The sequence below is a fragment of the Ornithorhynchus anatinus genome, chromosome 19 (genome assembly GCF_004115215.2).
Source record: "Ornithorhynchus anatinus isolate Pmale09 chromosome 19, mOrnAna1.pri.v4, whole genome shotgun sequence".
In the NCBI taxonomy this organism is placed as follows: Eukaryota; Metazoa; Chordata; class Mammalia; order Monotremata; family Ornithorhynchidae; genus Ornithorhynchus; species Ornithorhynchus anatinus.
Window position 1 is genome coordinate 19,406,954 of NC_041746.1, and position 19,404 is coordinate 19,426,357.

The following is a 19,404-nucleotide window of genomic DNA, read 5'->3' on the forward strand; positions in this document are numbered from 1 at the left end:
TCTGCACACAGCAAGCACTCAATAATCACCACTGACTGACTGATGGCTGGCTGACGGACTGACTCAAAGAGGGTGCCACCTCTTTGGGCAACCCAGCCCCAGTACAGCCCGATGTCCTTAAGAGCCAGCAAATCACAGCTGTGGGACCTCTCCCTGCGTCCAGATCCCACCGTAATTTTTAGAGGGGGTGGAAGGGGTGGAGAAAAGCCAGTCACAAAGATTCCAGAGAGGAACGGTGGAGAACGGGGGGCAGGTGAAGCAGACCTGCCAGTGGAGATTGCTATCTGCCTGCCTCTCTTGCTTTTTCGTGTTTAATGGGTATTTGTTAAGCGCTTACTATGTGCCAGGTACTGTACTAAACCCTGAGGGTGGATACAAGTAATCAGGTTGAATATTGTCCATGCCCCACCTGGGGTTCACAGTCTTAATCAACAGTTTACAGATGAGGGAAGTGAGGCATAGAGAAGTGATTTGTCCAAGGTCACCCAGCAGACAAGCGGTAGAGCTGGGATTAGAATCCAGGTCCTTCTGGCTCCCAGGCCCACGCTCTCTCGTACCACTACCAAGGCCAGTGTTGGGGCAAGGTCTCTTGCTGAGGATTTTGAAGTGTGGGGAGACGTGTGCAGATGAGCAGCAGAGTGAAGATGAACAGGCGAGGCTGGAGGCAAGGAGGTTTGCGAGGAGGCTGAGCTTTTCGTCAACACTGCATAACAAGTGCTTAGACCAGCAAGGTGGCAGTTTAGATGGAGATGAAGGGGTGGATTCTGGCAGGAGTGTAAGAACCCAACTCACAGGATTTGGTGACTGACTGAATAGGCAGCTTGAAAGAGGTAAGTCAAGGGTAACGCAAAGGTTGCATGCTTGTGAGGCAGAGAGAATGGAAGTTTGATCAAAGTGACAGGAAAGTTAAGTGGAGACGGTGATTCGGGAAGGGAGATAAGGAGCTCAGGTGGGACGATGTTGAGCCTGACGTCCGGGGGAAGCATCTGTGGAGAGATGTCATGGAGGCAGAGAATCGCAGAGGAGAATGGTACGCTTAGGAGTCATCTGCGGAGAGATGGTGGGTGAAGCTGAGGGAGCAAATGAGCTCCTCAAAGGAGGGTATCCACTAAGAATACGAGGGGACCCAGAGTTAATGGATGGGAGGCAGAAGACAACATAGGGAAAGAGACTAAGAAGCAATAAACAGAGAGGGAGAAGTACCGGGAGTATACACTGTCAGAGAACCAAGGTTAGATAAGATTTCCAGGAGAAGGGAATGGTCCACAGGGCCAAAGGCTGCTGAGAGATCATTCATTCAATAGTATTTATTGGGCACTTACTATATGCAGAGCATTGTACTAAACACTTGGAATGTACAATTCGACAACAGATGGAGACAATCCCTGCCCACTGACGGGCTTACAGTCTAATTGGGGGAGTAAGACAGACAAAAACAATAGCAATAAAATCAAAGATCAGGATGGAACAGAGTCAGTTAGACTTGGCAAGAAAGAGCAGTAAATCCTAGTGGAAAAAGCATGGGTCTGGAAATCAGATGACCCGGTTCTACACCCGGCTCTGCTGACTGCTCGCTGTGTGACCGTGGGCAAGTCGCCTACCTTCTCTGTATCTCAATTTCCTCAACTGTAAAATGGGGATTCGACAGCTGTTCTCCTGTGAGCCCCGATTGAGACAGGGACTGTGTCCAACCTGACTAAATTATTTCTACCCCAGGATGTGGAACACTGCTTGACACATGGTAAGCACTTCACTACCATAATAGGAAGGAAGACGCTGGTGACCTAGAAGAGCAGCTTCAGTGGAATGGAAGGGGCGAAAGCAGGGGGTTGAAGAAAGAGGAGAGGAAATGGAGGCAGATGTAAACAACAAAGTAGTATGGACAAGAATGGGAAGAGGGAGATGGGGTGAGAGTTGAATGAAGTATTAGGGTCCAAAAAGGGTTTGTTTGGTTGGTTTTTTTAAGGGTAGGAGATAGGTGGCATGTTTGAAGATGGAGAGGAAAAGAGCCACTGGAGAGTAAGCACTTGAAAATAGTAGTCAGGAAGGGAAGAAGGCAGACCCTTAACTCTCTGTGCCTCAGATTTCTCATCTGTAAAATGGGGATTCAATACTTGTTCATCCGCCACTTTCATTCATTCAATCAATCATATTTATTGAGTGTTTACTGTGTGCAGAGCACTGGGCTAAGCGTTTGGAAAGTACAATTCGGCAACAGATAGAGATAATCCCTACTCAACAACGGGCTCACAGTCTCAAAGGGCTCACTTAGACTGTAAATCCCACAAGGAACAGAAACTGTGCCTTACCTCATTCAAGTTTGTGTCTACCCAGTGATTACTACCAACATTATTATTATTATTACTACAGTGCTTGGCACATAGTAAGCACTTAAATACTATTACTATTATTATGTTTCTCAGTATCAACCCCTTATTCACAATCTCCCTCTTGCCTGGAACTCCTTCCCCTTCAGATCTGACAGACCACTGCCCTCCCCATCTTGAAAACCCTACTAAATTCACATCTCTTTCATCAAACTTATCCTGAGTAACCTCTCATCTCTCCATCCTATTTTTCCCTCCCTAGAGCATCTCATCCCACCCCCATACCACTTAAGTTAAAGATTATACATGGTTGCTTCCCCTACCTGCAATTTAACTTTTGTCCCCGCTGCTAGATTGTAAATTCCTCGAGGGTCGGAATTATGCCAGCTATCTTACTCTCCCCTGTAGGCCCTCGAGACATACTATCAAATCACTGATCGACTGCAGCAAGCAAAAGGGTAAGAGGCCAGGAGGCCTTCCCAGACTAAGCCCCCCTGTTCCTCAGCTCCCCCCCACCCGCATCGCCCCATCTCGCTCCCTTTGCTCTCCCCTCCCTGCCCCACAGCACTTGTGTATATATGTACATATCTATAGTTCTATTTATTTACATTAATTCCTGTTAACTTGTTTTGATGTGCATATATCTATAATTACTTTTATTTACATTGATGCTATTGACACTTGTTTACTTGTTTTGATGTCTGTCTCCCCGGTTCTAGACTGTGAGCTTGTGTGGGCAGGGATTGTCTCTGTTGCTGAATTGTACTTTCCAAGCGCTTAGTACAGTGCTCTGCACACAGTAAGCACTCAATAAATACGACTGAATGAATGAATGTCCACAGCAGGACTTAGAGCTAGTGAACGTCAAGTTGGTTGGGACTGCCGGTGCCCAAGTCTTTCCCCTCGTCCCTCTGCACCCCAGTGGTGACCAAAAGCCATTCAATTCCAGTTGCCCAGTTCCGGCTGTGACAGACACCTACATTAACCTAGCAGGCAGAAGGAGCCAGTTTCAATAGGGAAGGGTGGGGAAAATTGGGTTGAGGGTGGAGGGAGAATTCTCCTCGCCATCTGGGGGTCTTTCCAGTGAGTCATTGGGGGGGCTGATGTCCATCCCAGTCCCTGTTTGCCCCCTTCCATTTCCTGGCAGGAGTCCAGCAGAGACAAACGGGAGCAAAGTTGTGGAATGATGGGAGAGAGGCTCTGGCTGTGATTTTGGGGTGAAGAGCGGGGGAGAGCTGTTGCACAATAAAGTCATTCACTGCAACACATACCTTTGTGGAGTCCCCAAAATCAAATAGCCCAGGGCCTTAACCTGGACCTGGTTAAGGGCTACAACAGTGACCAGGTGGGCTTCATACAGCCTACTGCCGATCCCTCTGATTTATTCTTAAATCAATCAGTGTTGTTTATTGCATGCTTATAGTTTGCAGCGTAACTGCACTAACCACTCAGGAGAGTACAATAACACAGGGTTAATAGACATGTTCCCTGCCTATGAGCTTTTCCCAACCTCATAAAGCACACAAGTGTGCCAATTTTCCAAACAAGGAAATCATACATGGCTTATTCAAGGACACAAAGTAGAAGCAGACAGAACACTAATCGTGACTTCTCTTCAGTGTGCTGTCACCCTGCCATCCCCAGTGATCACCTTACCTATTATTAGATTGTTTGGCCTCTTCTTATTATGTGAGCCAAACATAAATAAGGAGCAATCTGACTTCTTTGAAAAAAATTCCTACAAAACCAAAGGAGGATGATTCAGTGAAAGAGATCTGAACTAGAAACTTTCAAAAAAGAGCCCAACTTCAATTTTCATAAGACCAATTAAGAAAACTATCCTTAATATAACATACATTCACAGCACACATACATCATATATATACCCTTCTAAGAAAATCGGCAATTAAATCATTAGGAATTCTTTATTAAAAGATTATGAAAACATCAAATCACACACAGATAGGGTTTCCATTTTCTCCATGCACTATTCCCTGGACCTGCTGTTATAATAATAATAATAATAGTATTTGTTAAGTGCTTACTATGTGCCAAGCACCATTCTATATCAGGGAGAAAGCAGACCACAATTGGGGGCTTTACTCCCAAATGGTTCTCTTCTTCTCCCTTCTCCTGAACTTTTCATCTCCAATATTCTAATCGGCCCAGTTCCCAACCTAGGATTCTGCTAAAGTAGCAGCTACATCCGTGGGGCTCCTCTTCCCCCTTTTTGAGAGCCTGGCTAGAGTAGCTAAAGAGCAGGGTGATGTCCACAGAAGGCTTGGCTCTCATGATTCACAGCAGCTCAGAAGCCGGGAATTGCAGCGAGCACAGAGATGCCTTTGGTTCTTGCTGTGACTTGTAGGGTGGATGGTCGGGACTGTGGCTATGTGTGGAGCTGGGGAGATTTGGGGGACCTTGTGCCTAAGTGTTGATTTTGTCAAAGTATTTGGCCAGGTCATCAGGGGGGAGTGGGAGGGCACTGAAGGTTTAAGAAAGGAGGTCTGGAGTAGTTGGTGGGACAATGGGCTTGAAAATCCTTAAGGGAGAAGCAGTGTTCCTAGCAGAAGAAAGGGTTACCCATATGTTACTTAAGAGGTATTCAATTTAGCAGAGGATGCCTACCCGAGACAAAAATAGCAAGACCCAAGTTATGAATGAAGTTATAACCAAGCAAAGACCTACACCGACATTATTAAAGACTCAATGACTCTATAAATGTAGAAAATGAATTTTACACTCACCAGTGATGTTTGATCCTCAAATGGTCTGGTAATATTTTTTCTAAGGAGACACAAAAACGATTTAATATTTTTGGTAATACTTCTCTTTGTACCCGCCACCCCCAGACTGTCAGCTCGTTATGGGCAGGGAGTTTCTCTTTCTTTTGCTATATTGTACTTTCCCAGGTACTTAGTACAGTGCTCTGCATTCAGTAAAATAAATAAATAAATTGTGGTATTTGTTAAGCGCTTACTATGTGCAAAGCACTGTTCTAAGCGCTGGGGGATAAAAGGTGATCAGTTTGTCCCACGTGGGGCTCACAGTTTTAATCCCCATTTGACAGATGAGGTAACTGAGGCAGAGAGAAGCTAAGTGACTTGCCCAAGGTCACACAACTGGCAAGCGGTGGAGTTGGGATTAGAAACCATGACCTCTGACTCCCAAGCCCGTGCTCTTTCCACTGAGCCACGCGCTTCTCATTAAGCACTCAATATATACAATTACTATTACTATACTATACTACAATGTACAATTACAATTATATACAATATATACAATATACTCAGTAAGCACTCAATATATACAATTGAATGAATAACATTAAAACAGATTAGGTGAATGACAGCTAAGAAATTAAAATACATAATGGGATGGAAGGCAGCTTAACTGCTGCCTTTCCCCCCAAACTGAGCAAAGTGTACTCCACTTCAGCTAGTGACACTACAAAATCAATTTCACTAGCTTCCACTATGGATTCCCTCACCTCAGATGTATCTTAACCAACACCGTGCATTTTAGTTTCTGTTCAAGGTTCAGTTACAAATTTCAGGATCTACATTTTATTTTTTCTAATAAATGAATCTCCCTGAATTATTTTTACCCAATCACTGGTTTCAATCAAGAGTACCTGAGCCTCGTACAACAGAAATTAAAGGACCCTGTGCCTGGCCTCAAAGTGTTTACAAAATAACAGGAAACACAAATAGACAAATTATTTACAAGAGTGCCAGTAAGTGAAGGAAGAGCTAATAGAAGAACTTGGAAAGATGAGTAAATGAGTATTTTATGTAGCTCAAGCTAGACATAGGTGGTAATGATGGCTGCTGGACTGAGACAACTTGGGGTCAATCAGATGTATTTACTGAGTGCTTACTGTGAGCAGAGCACCATACTAAGCACAGAGTTGGTACACACTTTCCCTGCCCACAGCAAGCTAACACTCTAAGGGGGATATAGACATTAGTACATATAAATATATTATGGATATGTATGTAAGTGAAGTGGAGCTGAGCAAGAGGTGAATAAAGGGTGCAAATTCAAGTGCAAGAGTGAAGCAGAAAGACGTGGGAGAAGAGGAAATGAGAGCTTAGTTGGGGGAAGGTCTTTTGATTTCAATAAGGCTTTGAAGATAGGGAGAGTTAATCCTCTACAGTCTAGAGTGATCCTCTAGACTATAAACTCGCCCTCTAAACTGTAAGCTCATTGTGGGCATATCTGTTATACTGTTATATCGCATTCTCCCAAGCAGTTAGTACAGTGGTCTGCATACAATAAGCACTCAATAAATACAACTGATCGATCATCTGCTGGAAACAGAGAGGAAGGGCATTCCAGACCACAGGCAGATGGTGAGGGAGAGGTCAGTGGATAGATAGATGAGATCGAGGTATAGCGAGTAGGTTGTCATCAGAGGAGCAAACTGTGCAGAACTGGGTTGTAGTAGGAAATCAGTGAGGTATGAGAGGAAGGGGACAAGGTGATTGAGTGTTTCAAACCCTAAGGAAAGCAGTTTCTGTTTGATCTAGAGGTGGATGAAGGTTCTTGAGGAGTGGGCAAACATGGATTGAACCGTTTTATACAGAAATGGTCCAGGGGGCTGAGTGAAGTATGGACTGGAGTGGGGAGAGACAGGAGGTCAGCAAGGAGGCTGCTGCAGTAATCATGGCAGAACAGGAAAAGGCTTGAATTAATATGCTAACAGTTTGAATGGAGAGGAAAGGGTGTATTTAGTGATGTTGTGAGGGCTGAACCGACAGGATTTGGTGACAGACTGAATACACTGGTTGAATGACAGAGAAATAAGTCAAGGATAACACCAAGGTTATGAGCTTGGGAGACAGAGAGGATGGTGGTGCTGCCTACAGTGATGGGAAAGTCAGAGGGAGGACATGTCTTTGACATGTTCAGACTGAGGTGACTTGGGTGGGACACCCAAGTAGGGATGTCCTGAATGCAGGAAGAAATGTGAGACTGCAGGGAAGGAGATCAGGGCTGGAGGTGGAGATTTGGGAATCATCCACATAAAGATGGTAGTTGAAGCCATGGGAGCAAATGAATGGGATGGAAATTAATTGGGGAAAACTTCCTGGAGGAGAGGAAACTTTAGGAGGGCTCTGAGGATGAGGGAAAAAATGAGGTCTGGTGAATTTCAGGAGGAAGTCCAGCAGGGGAAGGGCATGAGGAGGGCTCGGGTATTAGCGACCTGAGAATGAAGGACAGTTAGAAAAGTTGACTTGGGAGGAGTCAAGAGTGCAAGATAGAGAGAAGCAGGTGAAGAGGGTCAATGATAGGAAGAAAACAGCTGGCGTAAAGCCTTAACGTCAACGATCATGAGTTCCTGCTTGAATTAGAGGTTTCTGAGGTGTGGAGTGATTTGTACCAAACCATGTTTTAGAGAAATGACAACCAGGAAGAACAGTGAGGAGGATGCTGTGGGCAGGGAATATGTCTGTTATATTCTTGTGTTGTAGTCCTCTAAGCACCTAGTACAGTGCCCTGCACACAGTGAGCGCTCAATAAATACGACTGATTGAGGCTGTTGCAGTAACTTAATTCAGAGCTGGTGAGAACTTAAAACAGGGTGGAGGTCACTTGGATGAAGGGGAGGATTCAGGAAATCTTGTGGAGGAAGCCAGCAAAATTCAGTGGCAGTTTCAACAGGAGCCTTAAAAGACAAGTCCATGATGATACCGAGGTTGTGGGCTTCTGGGGCAGGAAGGATGGTAACGGTATTCCAACTGAGACAATCATTCAGAGATATTTATCGAGCGCTTACTGTATGCTGAGCACTCTATTAAGCCACATATTCGATTCGTCACCAAATCCTGTCAGTCCACCTTCACAACACTGTTAAAATCTGCCCTTTCGCTCCATCCAAACTCCCACATTAATACAATCTCTCATCTTATCCTGCCTAGATTACTGCATCAGCCTCCTTGTTTACCTTACAACCTCCTCCCTCTCCCCACTCCAGTCTATACTTCACTCTGCTGCCGGGATCATTTTTCTACAAAAACGTTCAGGATGTGTTTCCCACTCCTCAAAAAACTCCAGTGGTTGACCATCCCACCTCCACATCACGCACAAACTCCTCACCATTAGCTTTAAAGCACTCCACCACCTTGCCCCCTTCCTACCTCACCTCTCTACTCTCCTACTACAACCAAGCCCGCACACCTTGCTCCTCTAACACTAACTTTCTCACTGTGCCTCAATCTCACCTATCTTGACAGCGACCCCTAACCCATGTCCTGCCTCTGGCATAGAATGAACTCCCTCCTCCAATCCGACAGTAAATCTCCCCGCCCCTTCAAAGCCTTATTGAAGAAACACCTCCAAGAGGTCTTGCCTGATGAAGTCCCCCAGTTTCCTCTTCTCCCACTCCCTTCTGCGTCACCCTGACTTGCTCCCTTTGTCCTTCCCGTCTCCCAGTCCCATGGCACTTAAGTACATATCTGTTAATCTGTCTTCCTGCTCGAGACTGTAAGCTCACTGTGGGCACGGAATGTGTCTATTGCTGCACTGTACTCTCCTAATCGCTTAGTATGGTGCTGTCACAGTAAGTGCTCAATAAATACAACTGAATGAATGAAGGAGGGTGAGAGGAAATGCTTTCAAAAGGTGAGAGGGGATGGGATAAGGTAGAGTGTGAAGATTTGGAGAGCATGCATAAAATGCAGTGTAGCCTATAAGATGCAGTGTGCCCTAGTGGAAAGACCACGGGCCAGGGAGGCAGAGGACCTGGGTTTTAATCCCAGCTCTTTTAACTGCTTGCTGTGTGAGCTTGAGCAAGTCACTTACCTTCTCGAGGCCTCAGTTTCCTTAAATGTAAAATGGGGATCAAACATCTGCTCTCCCTCCTTCTTAGAATGTGAGTCCCATGCAGTACAAGGATGTAATAGAAAAAGCATGGACCTGGGGGTCAGAAGGTCATGGGTTCTAATCCCAGCTCCACCACCTGTCCATGTGACCTTGGGCAAGTCACTTCACTTATCTAGGCCTCAGTTCCCTCATCTGTAAAATGGGGATTGAGACTGTGAGCCCCTTGTGGGGCAGGGACTTGTCCAACCCAATGTGCACTTAACAAATACCATTATTATTACTATTAACTTGTACCTACCCCGGCACTTAGAACAGTGCTTGACACATAGTAAGCACTTGAATACCATTAAAAAAAAAAAGATTTCTTCAGACAGCGAGGAAGGAGGTAAAAACTGGAGTGAGGTAGGATCTCACTGAGGGGTGGAGGATCTTGGGGAAATTCATGTTTGATGGTGTCTATTTTGCCAAAAGAGAGGTGACAAAAGCAAGCCATTGGGGTTCAGGAGGGAGAGGGTGGGAGGGTGCCGGGAGCTCTAGCATGGTAGCTTGCAAGTCCAAGAGGGGAGCATTCTGATGCTTCTGAGCTGGAAAGAGCATATCACAGCAAGTGAGATTGGATTTGCAGCCACAGAAATCAGTTCTTTATATTGTGCTTCTTTTCTATTCTGCATCTGCTGAGAATCACTGAAATAAAATGGAAGTTAAGCATCAGGGTAAAGGGGAGAAACACTGAACTGGGGAGGAGCGGCAACTAATACAAAAGCCGAGAGAAGAAGGTCTGAGGAGATTTGAAGGGCAAATTTTATGGACAGCAAAAAAGAAGCAGAAAAAGGACTGAGTAGAATGAATTGGAGGGGACATGTTAAGAGATAGGGCTGAGTTTGGGGCTTTCTTTTTTATGATATTTGTTAAGCGTTTACTATATACCAGGAGCTGTACAAGTACTGGAGTAGATACAAGCTAAGAAGATCGGACACAGTCCATGTCCCACATGGGGCTTACAGTATTACTTCCCATTTTACAGATGTAAAAGGCACAAAGAAGTCAAGTGACTTGTTTAAGGTCGTCCAGCAGACAAGTGGTGGAGCCAGGATCAGAGCCCATGTCCTTCTGACTCCCAAGCCCATGCTCTATCCACAAAGCCTTGTTGCTTCCTAGTTGAGTTAGTGGATATCAAACCTGATACCTTGCAAAAATTAATTTTTAAACACACATACTTTTCATTTTAAGCCAATACTTACTTTTTATATAGAACACCATAAGGTTTTTTCAATGCATACTGTAAGACAAGAATTTAGACACATTAAAACAGGAACATGAAGCTCTGAAAAAACACACTGACATTCATTCATTCAATAGTATTTAAGCACTTACTGAGTGTGCAGAGCACTGTACTAAGCGCTTAACTGTGGTATCTGTTAAGCGCTTACTATGTACCAAACACTGTACTAAGCACTGGGGTGGATACAAGCAAATCGGATTGGGCACTATCCGTCCCAAACGGGGCTCACAGTCTCGATCCCCATTTTACGGATGAGGGAACTGAGGCACAGAGAAGTGAAGTGACTTGCCCAAGGTCACACGCCAGATATGTGGTATAGCTGGGATTAGAACCCATGACCTTCTGACCTCCAGGCCCATGCTCTATCCACTAGGCCATTCTGCTTCTCACATTCGTACCATAAAATCTCATTGGTCGATACTCTGCATTTAACCCGAATCAGCCTGCTGTCGTAAAACCATCTTACACGTCCTACTCTTACCACTCCCCTTTAAAAAGTCCCTAAACCTTTCCATCATCCTCTACTTCCCTCTTCCCATCTCCTTATCTTTCTCCTCCTCCTCCATTCCTCAATCCCTGCCATGCAAAAATACTTCTGCATTTTCCAGCTTTCTCTAGGTGGCCCTCTGTTCTCCAATGTTGATAAAAGGTATTTACTGAATGCTTACTATGTGCAAAGCACCATACTAAGCACTTAGAAAAGAACACAGTAGTTTGGTAGACATGATCCTTGCCCACAAGTAGCTTACAGTCTACAGGGGGACATAAATGTTAAACTACCAATAGGGGAACTAGCAGAGAATAAGACTATGTGCATAAATGCTACGGGATTGGCCTAAGTATCCAGGTGCTTTTAAAGGATACATAAACAAGTGCACAGGCAACATAGGGGAAGGTGGTAAGGGCTGATGAAGGCTTAATCAGGGAAGGCCTCTTGGAGGTGTGATTTTAGGTTGGCTATAAAGGTGAGGAGAGTGGTGGTCTCTAGGATTTGGAAGCAGAGAGGGAGTTCTGGGCAAGAGGGAAAATGCGGACAAAAGTTTGGTGGTGGGAGAGATAAGATCGAGGTACAAAGAGTCCTTAAACCTGAATCTGTAGAAACTACACGAACTGGATGGGAGCGCCATACTATTCAGAGCCAGGTCGGCCCCAAAATTTGGCCCAAGTAGGACACAAGCAGCAAGGAATGACGACAAACAAGGACTGAACTGAGGTCAGATACTGACTACCACTCCCGTGCCTGGTGCTCACTGACTACCACTCCCGTGCCTGGTGCTCACTGTACAACTCCCAGAGGAAGGGACAGGTCATGGTCGTGGATACTGGAGCCACAAGTGGTCGATTGGGTTTCCTCACAGAAATTGCTTACAAGACACACGGCTCCTTTTCACCTATCCAGATCTGGCCCCTTTCTTACTGAACCACCATTTAGGACCAATGGGGATTTCTTCAGAAAACACCCTAACAAATAACCCAGCCCTAACTAGGATATAAACTTGTGATGCATACTGTAAAATTGAAAGACATTATTCTTCAAAAACTTGGCTGGGTTTCATTTTTCTAAAATACCATAAAAAAAAAATCACTCCACCTCCAGCCAAGTGAAACATCTGGTATTTGAAACCTCGCCTTCCTGGATGCCCTCACCCCCAACACTCAAAGCCTTACTGAAGGGACATCTACTCCAAGAGGCCTTCCCTGACTAAGCCCTCCTTTCCTCTTCTCCCACTCCCTTCTGCATCACTCTTGACTTGCTCCCTTTATTCATCCGCCCTCCCAGCCCCACACCATTTATGTACATATCTGTAATTTATAGACAGTAATGTCTGTTTGCCTTTAGACTGTAAGCTCGTTCTGGGCAGGGAATATATCTGTTTATTGTTGTACTGTACTCTCTCCGGCATTTAATCCCTGCACACTGTAAGCACTCAATAAACACCCCTCCTCCCCCAACCCTGAGGAACTCTCTGCCTGCCCTGACATGCTCTGTGCACTGAGGGCAGGGGTAGAAAAGGCACAGCTTTGCCGTCTTGACTCCCTCTTCACCTCCAGAGTTTAACAAAACATCCAGCATGTGCAGCAGCCTTGCCTCCCTGCAGGCCCCAGGCCCCGCTGACAACGGCTGAGCAAACTAGCAAATTTCCTTCCCATCCCACCACCCAGGGCTGGCATCAGCTACCAGCTACACCATCGTGGTGACCCCATATCCTTCTGCTTTCCACCTCCCAGTACAGCATCAGCAGCGGGAGGCCTCACCTCAGGAAAGCTAGTGGCTGCATAACCATTGCTGTGGATTCCAACCTGAGAAGAAATTCTGCTCCTCTTGTCACAGCTTTCTATTGAATTTATTTTTATTTTGTGTATTGTGTACTTGTCTTTGACCCTATGCTGTTGTGCTGTTTCAGTCTTTCATTGCTTTCAATGTGACTGTCTCCCATCTCCGATATTCCATATGTTTTCACAGATTGCAGGTCAGGGTCCACATCCGATTCCCACCCGTATACTCTTTCCCAGAGCTTAGTACAGTGTGGCTCAGTGGAAAGAGCACGGGCTTTGGAGTCAGAGGTCATGGGTTCGAATCCCGGCTCAGCCACTGGTCAGTTGTGTGACTGTGGGCAAGTCACTTAACTTCTCGGTGCCTCAGTTACCTCATCTGTAAAATGGGGATTAAGACTGTGAGCCCCACGTGGGACAACCTGATTCCCCTGTGTCTAACCCAGCGCTTAGAACAGTGCTCGGCACATAGTAAGCGCTTAACAAATACCAACATTTTTATTACAGTGCTCTGCACATAGTGAGCGCTTAATAAAATGCTATTACTACTACTACTATTGAGAACTTATGTTTCCATAATGGTATAGTGTACCCTGGCAAAAATGAGAAGGGGCAGCTCAAATTCTAATCCTAATCCTGGACAGTACCATATAATTCCTGGTCACTTGATTTCCGGTTTTGTTAGCAACAAAGAGCCCTAAATTATTGGTGAGTGAATTAACTGATAAATGAATTTAAACCACTCTGAACTTAAATGTTTCCCATAACACAAACTTTTTTTTTTAAACTGCAAATGTACTTACCACATCTCTAAGTGCTTGAGTCACCGTTGTGCTTGCATTTCCTCCTTTGATGAGCATGGCATTTTTAGTGTTTTCAGTGAGTTTGGGCTCTCTCTTCTCAAGGAATCTTTTGGCCCTTTTTGTTTTGGGCTTTCTGCAATGTAAATGGACAATTTCAAAGCATTAATCATTAAGTACAAAAATGATCACTTCCTTGATGAATGCTCCAAAACAAACCAAGTTTTTAAAATGACAGTAGTCAATAATTATTGAATGGGTCCAGGGTGACATTCTCTTCTTCTTCAAAAAAAAACCCCCACTAACCAAAAACCTTAATCAGTCATATTAATTGAGCACTTTGATGCGCACAGCACTGTAGTAATCGCTTGAGAATACAATGCAACAGAATTAGGAACATGTACAAGGAACATGTTCCTTGTCCATGACGAGCTTATAGCCTAGAGACAAGCTTGTCTGGATCTTGCCTCAGTTTTCTTCAGCTGAATGGGCCTGCCCTGAGAACTGCTTACACTCTCTAACCACAGGAAAAACGGGAAGAAGCGGGACTCTTGCAAATCAGGTTGGACACCATCAATGTCCCATGTGGTGCTCACAGTCTTATAATCCCCATTTTACAGATGAGGTAACTGAGGCACAGAGAAGGGTAGTGACTTGACCAAGATCACACAGCAGACAAGTGGGGGAAACTGGATTAGAACCCAATTCCTTCCAACTCCCAGGTCCGTGCTCTACCACGAGCTCCGCTGCTTCAACTTGCCAAGTTGGACCAATTTGCAACTGTATGAAGTTTGCTGGTTCCAATAAAGTGGAAAGAACTTTAAAAAACTGCAATTGTTTCCCTGTGCAATGATAATGACTGCTACAGAATCTTGCGACTAACTGAAGCAACTTTTAAAAATCATTCCAACATCATACAGCACAGAGTTACGGCTAATTCTCAGTCTCGTTGTGATGATCATTTTTTCCAGTCTTCCAATGAGTTCTATTCACGAGAAGCAGTGTGGCTCATCTGTAAAATTGGAATTCAATATCTGATTCCCTCCTACCTAAGACTATGAATTCCGCAGGGGTCCACAATGATTAACTTATATCTACTCCAGTGCTTAGTACAGTGTTTGGTACACAGTTAGCATTTAGCAAATAACGTAATTATTATTATTATCCAAATCACATTCAGGCAGGATTGCTTTTCAGTCACAGAACCAAATGATAAGTCCCAGTCTGACACCCCCAGCCTGACACCCACACTTAAAGTCAAGAACTGGGAAATGCTAGTCACCCCTGAAATGGACATGGCTGTCCCTTGTTCACCACCATAAAGCCTAGTGTTAGCTCATCTATTTCACCGCCTACCCCTTGTTCACATCCTCCCTAGGCCAGGAACATTCCTCTGCCCCCCACCCAATATATGACAGACCACCACTCTCCCCACTTTCGAAGCCTCATTAAAATCACATCTCTTCCAAATGGCCTTCCCCAACTAAACCCTCAATTCTCCTAATCCCTCTCCCATCTCCATCGCCTGTGAGCTTGAATCTCTACCCTTGAAGCGCTTGATATTCACACCCAGCCCCATGGCACTTTTGTTCAGACCTGTAATTTATTTTAATGTCTATCTCCTATAGATTGAAAGCTCCTTGTGGGCAGGGATCATGATGACCAACTCTATGTTATTGTACTTTTCCAAGTATTTAGTACATGGCCTGCACACAGTAAGCACTCAAGAAATACCTTTGATTACCTCAAACTGACACCTAGACAAACACCTAAACATTCTTTTCGGCTTGACCCAGGATGGGGTGTTTGGTGGGCAGGTGGTGGGATGGAGAAATAGGTGAAACAGCTAAGGCTTTCTTTCGCCAGTAAAGGGTATGGAAAGTGAGGATTATCATGGCCAGAGATCCTCTTTCCTTTTGACTCTTTCTCCCCACACCTATTCCTCAGTGCATACATACTAACAATCTGTCTGACATAGGCATTTCAATCTACAAAGGCATATAAACAAGTCAGTGATACGTCTTGCTAAAGAAATCTTTACTCCCCCCTACACCCCTGCCAATTAATAGGGTCGTGTATGCTGTTGCTTGCAAGGGATCAGCACAACCTACTACTATTGCAAACACAGTTTTGGGACAAACCCTCTTGGAGGGTTATCCCAACTCTCTCTGCACTACATTTCACAGTCGGTGATCACCTCTGAAATATGAAGGACAACTCTGCGGGTCACCCGCCCTCAGTTCTCACATCATTCATTTTTTAATGCACATGTTGGATAGACTCTCTAAGGAAATTAGAGAACAGTCTTCTAACATTGACAACCTACCTGAATAGGAAATGTATAGTCACAGAAAAAACGGTTATTCTGTATATAGGGCCAATCAATGCACACGTACTAATAATTGTGGTGTTTAAGTGCTTCCTATGTGTCAGGCACTTTATTAAAGGCTGAAGTGAATATAAACAAATCGGGTTGGACAGTCCCTGTCCCACAGAGCAGCGTGGCTCAGTGGAAAGAGCCCGGGCTTGGGAGTCAGAGTTCATGGGTTCGAATCCCGGCTCTGCCACTTGTCAGCTGTGTGACTGTGGGCAAGTCACTTCACTTCTCTGTGCCTCAGTTCCCTCATCTGTAAAATGGGGATTAACTGTCAGCCTCACGTGGGACAACCTGATGACGCTGTATCTACCTCAGCGCTTAGAACAGTGCTCTGCACATAGTAAGCGTTTAACAAATACCAACATTATTATTAAGCGCTTACTATGTGTCCATAGTGGGAGAGCACTGTAGTAAGCGCTTAATTTACATATAGAAATTTCTTTTCGTGTCGGTCCCCCGGCCTGGACTGATTTGTCCTTTGGCTGTAAGGCGCCTAAGCAACTGAGAAAAGTGCTTGGCACTGAGTAAGGGCTTAGTAAATACCATCGTCATCGTCGTTCAACTCCCCAAAGCGGGCAGAGGGCACAACGCAAAGCCTCCGTCCCTCCCACCCCTTCCTCGTTTCCTAAATCATTAGTAACTGTGACACTCGTCAGGCCCCGCTCTAAGCACTGGGGCGGGTGGAAGCAGAGCGGGTGGGACGCGGCCCCTGATTTTTCCCTCCTTTCTCCCTTCTTTTCCCCCACGTGTCCGGCCACAAGGGAAAGGACCGGCCCGCCGGCCCCGAGGGCCCGACTTACACCACGCGATCCAGCTCCGACATGATGGCGGCGGCGTCGCCTCCTCCTTCGGTGGCCGCCGCGTCTCCTCGTGCGCAGCCGCAGACGCCGAAGGGGCAGAGCCCCGCGCGACCGGAAGCGGAAGTGGGCGTGGCGTGGGCGGGACTCCAGCTGCCTCACCGAGCAGCCTCGTTGTCGTCACCGCCGCCATTTTGAATCAGCGAGGATGGGGTGGTGCCGATGGCGTCTGTTCATAATAATAATAATAATAATGTTGGTATTTGTTAAGCGCTTACTATGTGCAGAGCACTGTTCTAAGCGCCGGGGTATTCAAGGTAATCAGGTTGTCCCACATGAGCCTCACAATCTTCATCCCCATTTTACAGATGAGGTAACTGAGCCACAGAGAAGTTAAGTGACTTGCCCACAGCCACACAGCTGACAAGTGGCAGAGCTGGGATTCGAACCCATGACCTCTGGCTCCCAAGCCCATGCTCTTTCCACTGAGCCACGCTGTTAAGCGCTTACTAGGTGCCATGCGCTGTTCTGAGCGCCTGGATAGATACCAGGTCATCGGGTTGTCCCACGTGGAGCTCACTGTCTTCATCCCCATTGGACAGATGAGGTCACTGAGGCCCAGAGGAGTTAATGCGTGGCTCAGCGGAAAGAGCCCGGGCTTTGGAGTCAGAGGTCGTGGGTTCTAATCCCGACTCCGCCCAGCTGTGTGACTTTGGGCAGGTCCCTTAACTTCTCTGTGCCTCAGTGACCCCATCTGGAAAATGGGGATTCAAACTGTGAGCCCCACGTGGGACAACCTGATCACCTTGTATCCCCCAGTGCTTAGAACAGTGCTTGGCACCTAGTAAGCATTTAACAAATACCACCATTTATTTTTTATTTTAATAATAATGAGAGCATTTGTTAAACGCTTACTAGGTGCCAAGCACTGTTCTAAGCACTGGGGTACATAGCAGGTCACCGGGTTGTCCCATGTGGGACTCACAGTCTTCATCCCCATTTGACAGATGAGGTCACTGAGGCACAGAGAAGTTAATAATAATGTTGGTATTTAAGCGCTTACTAGGTGCCAAGCACTGTTCTAAGCACCGGAGAAGATGCCAGGTCATCGGGTTGTCCCACGTGGGGCTCACAGTCTTCATCCCCATTTGACAGATGAGGTCACTGAGGCACAGAGGAGTGAAGTGACTTGCCCACGGTCACCCAGCCGATAAGCGGCGGAGGCGGGATGAGAACCCAGGCCCTCTGAGTCCCAAGCCAGGGCTCTTGCCAGTAAGCCACGCTGCTTCTCCTACTTTCCTGCTTTGCCCTCCGCTTTCCCTGGAAATTACTTTTCACTTTGGAATCAAATGGCCCATGAAAAGAGTTTTACACTTCTTACAGTTCCCCGGGTAAATTCATAAGATTACCAGGCCTCGGGCAAGAGGGTAACCCCCATATTATTTCCCTCTGCTCCTCCTCCCCTCCCCATTCCTCCTACTCCCTCCCTCGGCTCCAGCCCCTTCCCCTCCCCACAGCACTTGTGTATATCTGTGCATAGTTATTGCTCTATTCATTTTATTAATGATGTGCATTTATCTATGGTTCTATATATCTATTTTGATGGTAGTGATGCCTGTCTACTTGTTTTGTTTTGTTGTCTGTCTCCCCCTTCTAGACTGTGAGCCTGTTGTTGGGTAGGGATTCATTCGCTTACTATGTGCAGAGCACTGTACTAGGCGCTTGGAATGTACACTTTGGCAACAGATAGAGACAATCCCTGCTGGGGGAGACAGACAACAAAATAAAACAAGTAGTCGGGCATCAATATCATCAAGATAAATAGAATCATAGATATATACAATATATATATACAATATATATATATTCCCAAGTGCTTAGTACAGTGCTTTGTGCACAGTAAGCGCTCATATAAATATGATTGAATGAATGGATGAATATTACAAATAATAATTATTATGGTATTTGTTAATTGCTTACGTTGTGCCTAGCACTGATCTAAGCACTGGATAGATACAAGGTAATCAGGTTGTCCCACGTGGGGGCTCACAGTCTTAATCCCCATTTTACAGATGAGGTCACTGAGGCACAGAGAAGTGAAGTGACTTGCCTAAAGTCACACAGCTGATAAGTGGCGGAGCCGGAATTAGAACCCACGGCCTCTGACTCCCAAGCCCGAGCTCTTTCCTCTGAGCCGCAATAGAGCAGTCTCCCCGCTAGACTGTGAGCTCGTCGTGGGCAGGGAATGAGTCTGATGTTGTGTTATACTTTCCCAAGCACTTAGTACAGTGCTCTGTACACAGTAAACAATAAATATGAGACAACAGCTTGCTCCAAGTCAAGCACATTGAATCCCACTCCTTCCCCAGAGGGCTGATCCAGGTACTGAGCTTGGGGTGCTCACAAAGGTGGGATTTTAACACAACCCCCCGCCCTCAGTCTTGGTTCTGCAGCTTCTGGTTGGTGGTCCAGCAGCAAGTTGGCATCCCTCGTTCACCAGCGGTCCCCGTTCATCACTCTCAGTCCCTCCTCCAGAGAGCCGTTGATCTCAACCTCCTGGCCCAATCTGCCATCTTGGAGCCATGTGGCCTGAGGAGGGGTGAGGGGGAGAGCAGGGGTCACCCTCAAAATACCAAGGCGTTGGGGAAACGTGGGGACCTGGACTCAATCCTAAACCTTGGGAGGGAGGGGGTTGGAGGTGACCTTCAATAATAATGTTGGT

The 19,404-nt window shown here is 45.9% G+C and overlaps 1 protein-coding gene across 1 annotated transcript in view; it reads right to left on the bottom strand.

Moving 5' to 3' along the window:
• RPF2 (ribosome production factor 2 homolog) overlaps positions 1-16,787 on the bottom strand; it is a 33,051-nt gene extending 16,264 nt beyond the window's left edge. Inside the window, exons 1-5 of the mRNA XM_029047434.2 lie at positions 16,686-16,787; positions 13,512-13,644; positions 10,394-10,431; positions 5,072-5,111; positions 3,984-4,065 (exon numbers count right to left, since the gene is read on the bottom strand). Coding sequence (XP_028903267.1) covers positions 3,984-4,065; positions 5,072-5,111; positions 10,394-10,431; positions 13,512-13,644; positions 16,686-16,708 — 316 coding nt within the window. The 5' untranslated portion in view covers positions 16,709-16,787. The remainder of the gene's footprint in view (positions 1-3,983; positions 4,066-5,071; positions 5,112-10,393; positions 10,432-13,511; positions 13,645-16,685) is intronic.
• Between the last annotated feature and the right edge of the window lie 2,617 nt (positions 16,788-19,404).